This window comes from Megalops cyprinoides, chromosome 20, assembly GCF_013368585.1.
Source record: "Megalops cyprinoides isolate fMegCyp1 chromosome 20, fMegCyp1.pri, whole genome shotgun sequence".
Taxonomy (NCBI): Eukaryota; Metazoa; Chordata; class Actinopteri; order Elopiformes; family Megalopidae; genus Megalops; species Megalops cyprinoides.
In genome coordinates, this window is record NC_050602.1 from 23,454,425 (window position 1) to 23,469,910 (window position 15,486).

The window sequence follows — 15,486 nt, forward strand, 5'->3', positions numbered from 1 at the left end:
GTGGAACAGCTTTATTCACCGTTCCCTATGCCCTGTGTGAGAGAGTAATCTGCCTTGTCAGGGTGCAGTCAAAGGGTAAATTTCTCACTTTTTTTAGGGTATGTTGGTAATAAGTGACTTAACAGGTCAGCTATCTCACCCTCCGGGAGAAGTTCAATATCCCCTGGTTCAGAGGAGGGCATTTCAATTAGTGACTTAACCCTTACCTAGGAGGCTTCTTACACAGCATCTCAGCTCCTGCTGCAGCAGATCAAATTGCCTTTTGTTCAACCTGTAGAAATTCCCCAGCGTGTGCGTGAGAGAGCACCGTTTGTACATGAACAGCAGTCCCAAAAACTACGTTACGAAGCAACTAACAGGATGCATAAAACACGAAGAAGCACAGAACTGTTCCTATGACCAAAAACCTGAACATATACGCCCCCTCCCACATCCACACCCCAGGCAGCTGCCCCACCCAAGCCATTTCAGAGCCCATGGAAAGGCAGAGGCAGGCCAGGCATCCCACACAAGACACAAATGTACTCTCTTCACATACGCCGTAGTGAGAATGAGACTTTCCACTCATAATGCTCCCCATTAACAGACATCTCTATAGCGTGTAGCGCAACATGCTTTAGTATGCAGAACGCTTGTCCCCCAAGGAGAGTGTTAACTAATGAGGGTGTACCATGCAGTACTAAGCTCTGGCTGGCTGGAAACATACACACCATATCAAACTGATTACATTACGGCAAAGTCTGGCTAATGGGATGTGTTGTTGTACCAGCTTTTCGCTTTAAATACTTCTAATACACCGGATCGTGACTTGTGTCTGCCATGCGTCCTTGAACCAAGCATTTTTCAAAGGCGCTGTAATGCTCCGCTTGCAACAATCCTTCCTACTGTCTCTACTGTCAATATGTGTTTACCTGGTGGACGGCAAATGATTGACATCATGTGACTTCTGTGAATTCTGGTTCTTTGGCTGACCATAAAAATTCCAGCCCTGCGGCCACACTGGGGCATAATAAAGAGTGGGAATAAAGGCTTAACTGTGCCAAACACTTCCTTCTACGGAGTGCCCAGAGGAGGAGGAGGAGGAGCTTCACAAGCTACATGCACACAAGCACATCAGATCTGGCCTGGGAAACGCCTCTCACGTACCCGGCAACTTCTCAAGGGTGAAGCCAGAACAACAAACCCAGCCAGATGAAAGCAGACTTTCTAACAAGTGGGCAAGATAAGAGACATATTTCTCGCTGTGTGTCATTCATGAATGAGGCTCCGCTGTTATCGGACTCTTGCATCTCTAAAATCTCTGGTACGTTAAAAAACACAGAAATGTTTGTACCGGCTCTCAGAAACAGAAGAGCTTGGGTACTGAGCAACTAGACAGCCTTTTTTATCCAGTGCGAAAAGACAAGGCCTCTAAACACTGATGAATGCTAAAGGCTCAGGGAAATACATTGTCCTGACATGACAACCGGAGTTGTAAATGAATTCTACAAGGTCAGTCTCACTCTGGCATTGCGTGGGGAATGGGCCGAGGGAGAGAAAGGTTAACGCGGGAGAGAGAGCGGGCTTATTTTTCGGGGGCTATAAAACAATCGCACCGAGGCGGTTCACAGGAGGTCTAATGGAATTACAGTCACCCTGACAGCGATGGAGTCGGGTCGCGGCGGGGAATTGAATCAGTCTCCTCACCCACGCGGCCCTGACGCGCTCCCACCCGCGAGACCCCAGACAATGTCACGCCACTCAGAGCACGAGTCCGCGTCCGCGCTTCCATCCCCAAGGACGGCTGGGCGGAGACACGGGCGCGATGAGACGCACGCCTTCACCTGCAGACTGTCTCAGAGCCGTAACTCATTCACATGCGGCCGCTGCACTGCTCTGAACCCTTTTTAAAAGGCGCCCGATTCTGTGCACTTTGCCCCCTTTATGCAAGCCTGTTTGGAAATGCCAGCTGTACGTCAGGCTCATCTCTGCAGTCATGCAGGAGCTCTGGAGCGGAACCAATGCAATCCGCTGATATGCACCCACGCAGCCAGCAGCTATTTCTCACTCTACGCGTCACACAGTACAATGCTGTGAAGTGGGTGTTAATTGGAGGATGGGGGCTACTCGTCTGAGAAGCTCTCGGGCACCTGACAAATCGCGTGCTCCAGGGAGCGGCGAAGCAGAGAAACCCCGTCCAACCGACCCGCCCCAGACCTGGGCCGAAGAGCTCAGTCTACAGGTCACTTACGAAAACAGTTCCATTTCAGCTCGACACCCTACAAATAGAGTCCACTGATAGTTCAGGCTGGTGAAAGCGTGGTTATTATTGTGCCTTTATCTTTACACCCTACAGATAGAGCCTGTTGGTAATTCAGGTTGGTAAAAGTGTGGTACTCAGTGTCTGTGCGTTTATCTTAACACCTTACAGATAGAGCCCATTGATAATCCAGGCCGGTAAAAGTGTGGTAATCACTGTCTATGCGTTCATCTTCACACCTTACAGATAGAGCCTATTGATATTTCAGGCTGGTGAAAGCGTGGCTATCATTGTCTGTGCGTCCATCTTAACGCCCCACAGAGAGAGCCCAGTGGTAACTCATTGGAAGTGCAGTACTCACTGTCGGCGTGGCAGGGTGGCGCCATGCAGGCCAGCAGTACGAGCAGCGTAGCCGCTACAGAGAGGCGGGGCACTGGCGGGCGGCGGGTCGGCTCCATGGTCCGGGTTGGCACTGCTCCCCCTCGGTCCTTGTACTCCTCGTCTCCTCCGCTCTCACACGATCATAGACTGGCACCTGACCGACGGGAAGGACAAAGGGGTCATTCATTTCACATTGTTTTATTTTAACTTTTTTTTTTTCACCTTAATCAACACTGGATCTCCCTGGAACCGGCAATAAGCAGAACTGAGGAAAAACCATTTTATTCATGGAAGGGAACAACTGCGATATTCTTAGCCAGGGAGTCAGTCTGCAAACAAATCCATTCACCAGAGTAAACAAAATACAGAAAAGGTCATATTGGCGTTATCAGTGCTGCAAGAACAAACATACCAAATAAAACTCCAGAATATAGCCATCTCCCAATCAGGCAGGTGGCTGACGGCCCCACTACAATGCCCCGTAAAGAAGGGGAGCTCTTAGGACTGAATCAGGACCCTGTCCCAACCCCAGACCCCAGGCTCTAGCCCCTGTGAGGTCAGAGGTCAGAGGTCCTGCCAGCCGGGTGCTCCCCTCCCTCCCCTGAGGCCTGGCCTTTCCTAAAAGCCCCATTAGGAGAGGCTACTTCTTCCAGGGGGTCTCAGCCCACAGTCGCGGGGCCTCCTGGGGGAGCAGGCCTGCTGATGACTGCTTTCCTGCATATTAAGCAGGATTAGTATTTCAGTCACAGCTATGTCACCCTCTCCGCGTTATTAATTACACATAGCACACAGGGGACTCGAGCTGACGAACACGCACGCCTGGGGAACCCGGGACAGCCCAGAGACCCAGCCAGCTGTAAATCACCCTATTCAAAACCTCGCTAACCTGTCAGCTTCACTGGCACAGACAAAGAGGCCTCTCTCAGCTCGCTGTGTGTATGGACGCACCACAGAGTCGTGGCCCTAGCAGCAGGCCAAGCTGCCGCAGCCTACTGCGGCACTGGCTCCACAGGGTCAAAGTGGGTTTTCTTCCTCCTGCTCTCACGGCAGCCATCTTTGTCATGGGCTGCGTTTCTCTCAGAGGAAAGCACAAGCAGGTCTCCTGTGACCAGCTAAGGTACAGGATTCCTATGACCAGCTAAGTTGCAGGACTCCCGTTATCGCCTAAACTACAGGTCTCCTATGTTCAGCTAAGTTACAGGATTCCTATTAACAGCTAAGCTACAGGTCTCCTATTACCAGCTAAGCTACAGGTCTCCTATTGCCAGCTAAGCTACAGGTCTCCTATTGCCAGCTAAGCTACAGGTCTTGTACGACTGAGCCGTGCTGTCATGAAGGGGGAAAGAATCACCACAGAGCACTGCTCACTGCTGCTGCTCCATCTGACAGAGCATTGTCATCAGAGGCCCTGGCTTCATGCCTCCTCGTTAGGGACAATACAAATCGGAGGCGCTGTATTTCAATTTAGCTCCCCAGCACCTCACGCCAGCAGTGCTTCGGAGGCTCCACACCGGTGCCAGAGCCCAGCCCTAATGGGCCCTCTCCAGGGAGAGCAGCGGCTTTAATACTGCGAGCGAGGAAATGACTCCTGCTCGGGTTGTCAATTGATTCCCGGTTATTAGAGGAAACCATGCACCTGGAACCGCGTGCCGCGTGCACACACACGTTCCTCATTAGGCCTGGGCATGCATGCAGGCTGTACTCCTTCCCCGCATTGATGACCATCCAAACTGCTCCATTCCGCTCCACTACACAGAAAAATTGCCGGGACCTGGGCAAAATGTTTTTTTTTCCCCCCAAAAAAAAAAAAAAAAACATAAAGAAAATATTTTCCAGAACTCGAAAAACTCGGCTGGTGAGGCAGCTCTGTCTTTGCCCTGCGGTGAAGCTGTATTTTACTGTGTGGGCTTACAGAAGAATACGTTGCGTGTGGCCTTATAGGTTATGGAAATAACCCTGAAGGCGCATACGTCTGCAACAACATCGCTCCGCCGCAGCGCCAGAGAGGCGAGCGTTTCCTCAAGCATGCTGTGCAAAGCTCTGCACTCTCGCTGCGTGTCGCGGAGGTGGCGACTGGCCCGTAGCTCATGTGTCATCTCCACTGCGAGCAGAACAAACTCTGAAACCCGGAGACACGCACCAGGAACCTCCCTGACAACCTCTTTGTGAGATGGAGGGGAAAAAAAAAAGAAGACAAAGGGGACTAAAAAAAAATAAAAACTGGATGGAACAAAATTCCAACAGTCTTTTTTCCAAATCTCCGCTAATCTCTTTTGACAAGGAGGCTTGGCCATGAGAAACTATGTGAGAGCACGCTATGGGTTGTATGCGTCATGTAGTAATGATTCACGGAACACCGCCAGCGCTTCACCTATCTGATAACGCACATTCTCCACCATTAACCCTTCGCTCCACCAGCCTCACGCGAGTGTTTCTGACAGGCGGGGGGACCGTAAATCTGCCTCCTATATCTTTCACCAGCACATTGGTCACATTTCGATTCCATTTGCAGCACAAACAGCCAGACTTGATTTAAAATCAATCAATCAACGGATGACATTCGGCAACGCCCTGCCCTCCCGATATCTCCCGCTGACTTCGCTGGAAGGGAAGGGCCGTCCCCCGCGGCGGTTAATATCCTGGTCCATAGAGGGATTCTCCCACTCCCAGGCGCCCTTGCAAGGCATGCTGGGATTTGGGCGGACTTGACGTGGCAGCAGTAAGACAGAGAAGCCAATACACACCCCGTGTATCCTTTTCTGTGGAGCATGGCATTAGCGGCAGAGCCTTATATAAACAGCAGTATTAAGGCTGATGAGCCAGCCGGCGTGGCTGTGCAGACTCCTCAAACGAGACCCCTGTCGACGGTGCTGCCGAGGATGAGGAGCAGGTAGGGCCTAATCGTGGCGGGATCGCCGCAGAGCAAACGAGCAAACAAACCGAAGAGTTCGGAATTAACCAGTCAAAACGTGGATTTTGGCAGCTAAGCGGGAGAGTAACAGAGCAGCGTGCTCGTCGGATGTAATCTGCAATGGCATGTTAGTGTTTCAGGGGCTTCTGCGCTAATCGCTTTGCTTCTATTGCTGGTCTCGCTCAGGTTCAGCCCAAACTCCACCTTTCCCACATTTACAGATTTGTCTTCTTCACTCTCACTTCTTTTAAGATTTTATTTAGTCTGACGAAATCCCAGAAGACCAGCTGCTGTACTTCCTCCAAAACCCTCCATTATGTAGCCCAACTACTACACGATTCCCCAAGTACAAAGCCTGACAAAAAACCCACATAAAGTCAGACAGGATATGGCACGGCACAGGGTTTTATAAACACTAGACTCTGAGTGCGTAATACCTGCACAGTATATACAAGTTAACTGCTATTCAATTAAATACATTAAATTCTTCCCTGATTACGGGACACAGAGGTGCCCAGAGAGTTCTCTTCTGTAATTGGTAGCATAATCCTGTCAATAGTATTTGAGCAATTTTAATTTTAATTCATGTTATTCAAATCCTAAAAAATGGTGGTTAATCCAGATCAGGAATTATTTTTACACAGCGCTTATGGCAAACTGAACATACCCCTGCATGATTTACCTGGAATGGAAAAAGCCCGCTAGAAAGCCGAACACAGTGTGCGTTGTTAATGTGACTGCACTATTAGAAGCCGCTGTAAACTCCTGCTCGGTGATGTTTTTGTGCGGCTCGCGCCTCCAAGGCTGGCCTATTCCAGGCCTCCGGGGCCACGGCGCAGTTCCAATTACTGTTCAATTTGCAAGCGATTTAGCTGCGGAATACCAGGTGTGATGACTTCCCATCGAAATAATGACTCCAATTAAGGAATTAAGAGCTGAGGAAGACTAAAAGCCCCGCGGACACTGCAGCCCCGCAGGGGCGCGGCCCACTCCTGCACGGCGCGTTTCAGAGGAAAAACGCTCAGCCTCAGAGACACCTGTCCGCTCGCAGTGCTCAAGGTCAAACCCTCGCACTCGGCAAGCACGTTCAACGGGTGATGTCACTGTTCGCTGCTCACGCTGTTCACGCTGCTCACGCTGCTCACGCTGCTCACGCTCACGTTTCACGAGGGACACCGCTTATGTGCGGAATAACTCGTACGCACGCTTGCTGGCTTGCTTTGCTGGTTTTGGATTAAGGCCATGTAAATTGCTATGGTAGGTGCGGTGGCAGGCCGAGGTTGCCAGATCCTGTGATGGGGAAATATCTGCCTCGGCAGACGCCTTTCACGTTGAGTGGGTCCGTATCACTCCTCCCTGTCGGAGGGAGATACCGCCGCGGCCGCGTCGCGGGAGGAATCGCCTCGCAGTGATGCGTTCCGCCCAGACGACGCCAGCGAGAAGCATCCAGAAGCGGGGCTCAGGAAAACGTTTAGCGGGCGGAAAGCTGTTTACTGCGACGCGTGCGGGAGCCGGCGGCTGTGAGCCGCATGACAATGACCGTGGGGCGAGCGAGCGGGAGGGGGGGATCAGCCAGCCGGAAGCCCCACCGTCTGCCACAGGCACCCCTCCCCCACCCCCAGCCCCGGTAATATAATCCTCGCTAGGTTCGGGGCGAGGGGGGGGGTGTGCGGACCCCTGTGGGACCCGGCGCGGCAGGGATGGAGGCTGACGGGGGCTGGGAGAGGGCTGACTCATATTCATGCATACACATCAGTCAATTTACAGCAGGCTGCACTGATGTCCAATCTAACCACGGGGCTGCAGGACTGATAAATAAGGAAAGTAATATCATCGCGACTAGGTGCACCGTGGAACTCATTTATAACCTTATCGACCTGCGATTCTCTCAGGAAGAGCAGCGTATCCTTCCACCGAGCGGGCCTGTCTACACGGGTCCCGGCTACACAATGAGAAAGCCATCCATTCCACTCGGCCCGGGCGGCCCCCTGTAATCAATCAGGGTTAGCGGCCGACGCGAGCCCGCTAATTGATTGTGACACGACTCACCCGTCTTTTTTTGGGCAGGACGGGCGCGAGGCGGCGGGTGGCTTTGTGGAATAATTGATAAGGCAGGCGGAATGTGAATATGAAATCGCCGCTAAAAGATGGCCCTTGGGGGGAGACCCGCGAGAGCAAAGCGCATGCAGAAGAGGCCACCCCCCCTGGCCATAACGCCCATCAGCTAGCACGCGGCCGTGGAACGTCCCGGCCGTGGCTCCTCTCCCCTGGCCTCCGAGGTAGGGGACCATCACAGTGGAGAAACGCTTGCTGAGTCACCTGTCTTCAGAGAGGGTACGGTACGACCAGTGGCAAAGGGGGACTGGCAGAGAGACCAGAGGGCCGCTTCAGAAACATCACGAGCACAAGCAAAAGAACCGAGCTCAACTCCAAACACGGCGCACGCATTCTGAGATGAAGGAGGACGAAGGGGCTCTGTGGAAGAAGCCGGTGTAAGTGTGGGTGTATTGGTCCTCATCACACGGGGGGCCTCATTAACCGCTCGTTTTCCAGGCTCTGGCCTCGGCGACCGCTGGGCCTGTCACGAGCGCTGTCACACCCCGGGCCACCATGAGATTCAGCTCGTACTCCCTCTCTCTTACGGCCCTTTCCTGCTGCTCGAATGTTAAACACGTATCCTGGAAACAAAGAGGGCCAAAAGGATGCACAGCCAGGGTGATAAACCCGGCTCCGTTCAGCGGCGCGCTGGAGTTCGGGCCCACATAAATACAGCTGGAGACACAGCGTAGCCAGCGGTGTGTGGCCATCAACAAGCCCCTTTCTTTCTGCACCAGCAGATAACAAAACACCAACTATTCTCTCTCGCCACATGAAAGCCCCCCCCCCCAAAAGAGCCCCTTTGGGAGTAAATACATGCTGATCCCAATCCAATTAAATTATCCAAGAAGGTAAGTGAATTACTCCAGCATCAAATTGAGTTTGTTCCGCAAAGCTAGTCGCAAGGTTGGAGGCTGCAGTTATTTCCCAGGCTGTGATGCAAGACGTAAAATTCCAAACACAAAAGGTAATGTCACATGACTGATAGGTTTAGTGCACTTTTGTTTACAGGGGTAATTTGGTGAGCCATTCATTAACAGGCATACCAGAGTTCTTTAGACTTCTCCCCTTTCTCAGTTCACTGCTGAACACAGAGAGCTCAGAACAGTGTTTTAAGGCGCTAATGTTTCTGTGAAAAGCACATATAGGCCACAGATAAAGACCTGTGCACATTTAAATGAACTCCATCACACTGAAGAGGAGAAAAACGTACTGGGATCAATGGCAGGACTCAGATAAGGAAGGCTAGTTAAGCTGTACTGTAGACTGTGAAGTTAACCACAGAATATGATCTGGCCGCCCGAGAAACACCACATGTCAGAGCTGTGGAACCCAAAGGACAGACATATGACAGAAGCAGAATCTACCATCCATTGTACCAAATAGCTGCTAGTGCAGTCTTCAGATTGGCTACTCATAGGACAGCGTTTTAATCAGCTGAGGAGAGCCCCCGTGCAAAGTGCCGCTGTATCGGAGCTCATCCGCCCGACATACGGCATTAGCAGCAGATTTATCTCGGTAACCTGCATAGCTGTCTATGGGCTGAGCGCGCACCACCAGAGAGGCCTGATTTATGACTCCACATACAATAAGAAGTTAGTGATTAGCCAGGAGCTGCCCATCATTCCTGTCAGACCAGGAAAGGCCCGACCACAGGAGGCTGCGCTGACGACGTGTGCAGCAAAAGCTTCCCTGACTGATAAAAAAAAAATAAATTCCAGGATCTCAACCGATGAGCTGTAGGCACATGATTTATAATTAACTGGAGGGGATTAGCAACAGAGTCCCTATGCTTGCGGCAGCCTACAAATCAAGTATTGAGCTATTTGAAGTGAATTTGATAGGAAAGAGGGAATAGTGTATGCTGGGAAAAGAGGCATTGAAGTGCCACTTGGTTCGCTTTATTGTAAAATCATTATCGATACTGCCGACGCACTGAGCGGGGAATAAATTGCTCAGGCTCCATTCACAAAATGGCTTCCATTAAATCACTCACTTACAATCCATGTATAGAATGCACTTAATGGAAAATGACAACATAAGAAAAAAAGAAAGCTGCCAAAAAAGCAAATGCATTGTAAATTGGAGGCGTTCTCTTTTCACGGCCCAGCACTCCTCTCGTGAAATCCACGGACAATCAAAATATGAGCAAATGCTCAGTGTCAGAAAGGCTTGGCAGGGTTTAGTGCTTTTAAACTGCAATTCCATTCAGGGTGTTAAGTGTCAAGACAAAGTGAGTGGGGGGGGGTGCAAATGAAAGAGAAATATTGAAGGCTGGCTTTGACACATGAGAGACTTGTGTTCTGAATGGAAAACCCAAATCAGTTTATCTGGAAGACACTGCTGGCTCGGAATACTGTACAAACTCTTCTCTGTTTAACCCCTTCCTCTCCATTCATCGCTAACTCAAGGTAACAGACACAAAGGGACCCACCCCCTAAACAAAGAGATACGTTAAGCTAATTAAATATCAAAGGCATCCATCGAGGAGGGGGATAACGGCAGCCATTTTAATTAAGGGGCTAGAGGTGCTGGGCATTCCAAGTAGCCTGGATCCATTTTCTAAGGGAAACCAAGCCTGAGATCAGCAACAATTAAGCCATGAAGAGATTAACTCTTGCCTTTCCAGAGTGACTGGCTGCCCCAGAGCCATCGGCAGTGTTTTAGAGGTCACCTTCAAGGAAAAATCTGATCTGAGGGGAGACTCCATCATTACTGCGATTATCGACTCGGCTTCAGTAATTGAAGAAGAAATAGCCTCCAGACTATAAAGTGGTCTTGAGCACATTAGACATGTAGGACTGGGCGATGGCGAGTGACAGAGGGAAGGAGGGGGCAACCCTGCCACAGAAGGCGAGAGGTGATAGACGGTGTTGGCACAGGGGCTGTCAGCGCTCACCGAGACGCTCCGGACCGGACAGACACACGCGAACCCTGGTGTGGGGAGGTGAGGAGAGGCTCGCGAGGCCGTGTGTCTGCGCTCCCCCCGCCTCTCCCGCCACTGGAAGGGCGGCAGAGTCGCCCCCGGCTGCCGGACGGCATCAGCGTTTTCCAGACGGGTAAAGCTGCCCAACCTGCATTTTTCAGGTGCCCCCTTCCGCTGTGCGAACAGGCAGACCGATACCATGTGACAGACCGCCGGCCCCCGGTCCCCTGGACAAAGTGCTGCTCGCAGCAAACGGCACGAAAGCACCGCTTTTACCGAGACGCTCGCAAAACAAAAGTCTGATGTGAACGGCAAAGTCAACCCGTTCAGGAAAACAAGGTGGGCAGTGTTACAGCCTTTCAAAGCTGAGGGGAAAAAAAGACGCATAATGGCCAATTACGCCTGTATGTGCCGGCTTCTGATCCTGCAACGAGGTCCAAAGGCACGGCTAAAACCCATTAACTAATTCATCATGATGCTATTATACATTACATCGCTGTCATCTGACAAATGAATTTGCAAATGGAATACTTAAAACTCAATTTCGAAAGGGAGGACGAGTCACTGAGCTAGATCTGAATCACATTAGGAGCGGTGAGCATTAAAGAAAGTCCCGCAGCTCCATGACATGTCTATATGCACGCTGAATGGACTGCTGGCGGATAATTGTAACCCAGGACCGTGCCCTAACACCCAGCGGCACCTAGTCAGCATTTACGAGATTTGCAAGATTATATCTTACTCCGTTGGAGGAAAATGTGGGAGGCATTCTGGGCCTTCTTACGGAGCAATCACACAACATTATGGGGACCGTATTAAATCTGTATTAAATCTGTATTAAATCCTAATAAACCATAACTCATGTATTATTCACTTGCGCTCAATATAGCTGCTTTGATTTTAATTATTTTCTCACAGCATGACAATCACTACGTATATCTGATTTCACATGCAGAGAGAGCGCAGAGAGGATAATATAGGGAGCGTACCATTCCAAAAACAACAGTATTCCCACAGATGTCCAGCCGCTAAATGATGGGGTAGAATTTAACTTCTTTTTTTAACACGGACTTCGTTTTGGAGAAAAACAGAGTAAGTCGGCGGGCCCAGAGCACCTCTCGCATCTGTATGCGTTCCGAGAGGGGGAACTGCTTCCCTGCATAACTACCTCAAATCCTAGGCTCCATTAATCTAGACAAATGGAGGCGAGCAGCCTTCCAGAGCAGCGCGACAGTAATACCAGCCTGCCTCCGACGGCGCAGTGACTGAACAGACAGCGCGGTGCGAGAGACGGCGAGCAGCCGGCGCACTCACGCATGTACTTTCACTCCTCCGCTCGCTGTGCTCCGGAGGGGGCTGGCGGAGGGGGGGGGGGGGGGGGTCTGCAGGAGGTGCAGGTGGGACGGGCCGGCCCTCAGGGCTGCAACAGGAATGTAACCTCTCTCAGAGAGTTCAAAACAGACCCTCTGAGCACGAGACGGGATTAACTCACTTAAAATTAAAAATTGAATATGTGACTCCTTAACGTTACTGCAGTGGGTAGCTCTGCTGAAAGGGCTTGTCATTGTTTTAAACAACTACACACACACGCATGTTGAAAGCCCATCTGTGGTTTCGTAACCAACTTCCATGTAACCCTCACACAAAGCCCAGAATCCATCACTCCACTCTCCTCCTCTCTGCGGATTGCAGCAAACAACATTTGCAAATCACATCATTACTCATTCTTTAAAACCCACACCTGACCACTTAAATGCCTGAATATAGACCTCTAATACTTCACTAAGCTGTGTATAGACTAGTCTTTGTACACTAAGCTAGCTTGTGGCTAACTCAATTTGTGTCTTTCTCTGCATTTATATCCATTTTAGTAGCACTGCTGACACGCAGAGGGGCCTCCTTCAGTCTGAAGACTGGAGGCAGTAAGAAGGATTACCCCTCATTACAACCGAAATTCTCACAAATATAAGCATTTCAAAAGAAAATAAGTGGCATAAATGTTACAGGACTGCTTGTAAATGCTCTGAAGGCTCATGTAGAAGTTTAAAAAAAGTCTTCATGTGAAGAAACATAAGTTCCCTCATGCATTAGAGGCTGTTAACTGTCCAAAGATCATAGTGAAATCCATTCCTTGCATTTTAGTATGCCTAGTACACCGTGCAACATACATTTTCAGTTAAGTTACATTTTAACCCCTCACTGAGATGTACTAAAACATGGTCCTACCCGCGAAACAGCAAGTAGCCAAGGTCGCTAACTGTCATACACTACCCAATGTGTACTTAATTACTAACAACTTGTGTTGGATGCTTTTTGCATCTGTCTGGTTCCAAGGAGGAGTAATTATCCTTACATAATCAGTATCACAAACAGCAGAGGCAGTGGTGTTCACCTAACTGAGGACCAACTAGCTGTGAAAGGGAATGCAGGTATGCTGTTGCCTGACCTCTGAACTCTGCTGAGCAAGACTGGACTAGCCTGGTTAGTGGGGCTCTGACTGGGCCCCCCTGGTTACTGTAAGCACTGGCACCACTTGGGTACCACAGACACAGGCCCCTCCCCCTGGCTGGTAACATGGCTCCTCCCCCTAGCTGGCAGCATGGCTCTGACTGGGCTCCTCCCCCTGGCTGGCAGCATGGCTCCTCCCCCTGGCTGGCAGCTCTCTCTGCAGGGCACACGGCTCTCTGCGCTCGGCCCAGACACGGCGGCAGATGGAGTCGTATATCCCGCCGGTCTCCGGGGGCCCAGATTTGAAATGCATAAGAGCATGCAGAGATACGACCAGCGGATATGGGGGAACTAATCAGGGCTGCGCTGATTAAACAAGACCCTGCTCTCCTGTCCGGGACAACGAGAACCAAGCAAACACCCTGGCAGACAGGCTGGCGCAGGGACTCTCTCTCACACTCACACACACACACATACACACACACAATACACACACACACAGTACATACAAATACATAGAGAGTAAACATACATATATACACATACACTTACAGTACACACACACTCACACACAAAGTAAACATACACATACACACATACACTCACAGTACACACACACACACACACACACACGTTTTAACCCGCGTATGAGATAAAAAAAGAGACCAGAGGGCAGAGACTATCAGTGCTACCTTTCTTTAAGGAGCTTTCTCAATCTGGGCAGCCAACTGCCCCCCCCCCATCCTCCAGCACCATCAAAGTCATAACTGCATGTAACAACAGCAGGATACCTGCCTCAGACACACACCTGGCAAACGGCCGCGATCATAAACGCGCCGGATGCAGGTGAACTTTGATTCCAGGGTGCTGCAGCATGACATCACACTTACCGGCTGACTAATTTCATTTCGAAAAACAACTCCTGACACCGCTTCACACCTCTGTTCAAACAGGCCACTGAGCCGCGTGCTGATCGGGCGGCGATACTTCCTCAGCTGCCGAATGACGTGGCCTGCCGACGTCGCGACTCTCCAGAAAGACTGCACCGTCTCTGTCCTCATATCCACTCATCTACACCATCTACCACTTTTCTAGTATTAAAAATAGAACAGGTTTATAGAGGCTTTAATGAATCTCAAAGCACCTAAGAGGTGGGAATGCGTGTGACTCACAGCCACCACCGATGTGTGGCAGCCATCTTCTCCCAGCTCTCTCCTTACGACTGTACTGTGATCAGCTGTAAGGGTGAGCTGAGCTCCTTTGCCTCCTCAGTTTTAGCATCGGCGGGCACACCTCAGCAGGCTCGTAACTAGGCCAGCGACAGCAACGAGAGCACGGTGGAGCCGACACCCCAAATTCTCGTCTTGTGAAAGACGCAAGAAATGCGCCTGAAGGTGAGCCGGGAGAGACGGGCCGATCCCGTGGCTGCGGCGGAGAGGGGGACAAGGCGGGATGGCGTTTCACTGATAGCGGAAGATGGTAACGCGCACGCTAAGCGCATGCTCCCCTCAAGCGATATGCTAACACAGGCCATCAAACGGGCCAGGGTGCCGTCACACTCAGCTCCGCTGCCAGCCCTCGCCGCGGCATTAACGCTGCCCGTTTGTGCCGCCGTGACTCTCACGCCGTTCCCCCGCTCGCCTGAGTACCGGCAGCGGCCACGGTAACGGCCGCTGAGCGGCACAGCCGCAGCAGCGCGTGGAGACGAGGGTCTGAAAACAGGAGGACACATGGCAGCTGCAGAGCACTCTGTCGAGCCGCTCTGGCGGCAGGGGCCGGTCCCTGCCGCTTTCCGCCTCTCAGGGCCGCAGCTGCACTCCAGCTCCGGGTGCATGCCGCTCCAGCCTCCGCGGCCCCCGCCGGCCTCTGCGGCCCCTGCCAGCCTCCGCAGGCCCCGCCTCGCTCGCCCCGTGAATACACGGCTCCACCACTTGTTTATCCCACTTAAAGAATTACTGCCGCAGACCGCTTTTAAAAATGAATGAACGAAAACACTTTATGGGGGCAGCGCAGGCAGGCAAGAGCAAGATTTTCTGATTCAATTAAAAACAGAAAGCGCGGAGCACGAACTTCCCAGCGAGGCGCAGAAGGGACCCGGGCTTGCTAATAAAAGTGTGTAAGAGTGGGTGACCTCCCGTGCGACGGCTGCCCGTGACGGGGGGGGGCTGGCGAGGCACGTGGACACACCGCACGCTGACTCAGTCACGATGTCACGCGGAGAGGCACGGCCCTTGCGCGATTACCACGCCTCCACTGCGCTGCTTTGATGGCTGTTTTCTTCCCCACAATGCTGTGGGCGCAGGCCCTGACACCCACACCGCCCCGCTGCAGGAGAAGGCCCCGTCTGGCCCGGCCTGCAGGGGTGCTCGCTTGCTGCGTCGGGAGGAGCGGGCAGCTGCAACCCAGGCTCACTGATGCTCCCCTGTCACCAGGAACCGACATGAAGCCTAAAGAACAACAGCGGAGGCGGGCACGCCGATCGAT

The 15,486-nt window shown here is 51.6% G+C and overlaps 1 protein-coding gene across 12 annotated transcripts in view; it reads right to left on the reverse strand.

The window, feature by feature from the left end:
- Positions 1-15,486, reverse strand: part of LOC118795285 (receptor-type tyrosine-protein phosphatase F) — a 204,773-nt gene that overhangs the window by 129,500 nt on the left and 59,787 nt on the right. For all 12 annotated transcript variants that reach the window (XM_036553666.1, XM_036553664.1, XM_036553665.1 and 9 more), the window contains exon 2: positions 2,601-2,774. In XM_036553666.1, coding sequence (XP_036409559.1) covers positions 2,601-2,697 — 97 coding nt within the window. In that variant the 5' untranslated portion in view covers positions 2,698-2,774. The remainder of the gene's footprint in view (positions 1-2,600; positions 2,775-15,486) is intronic.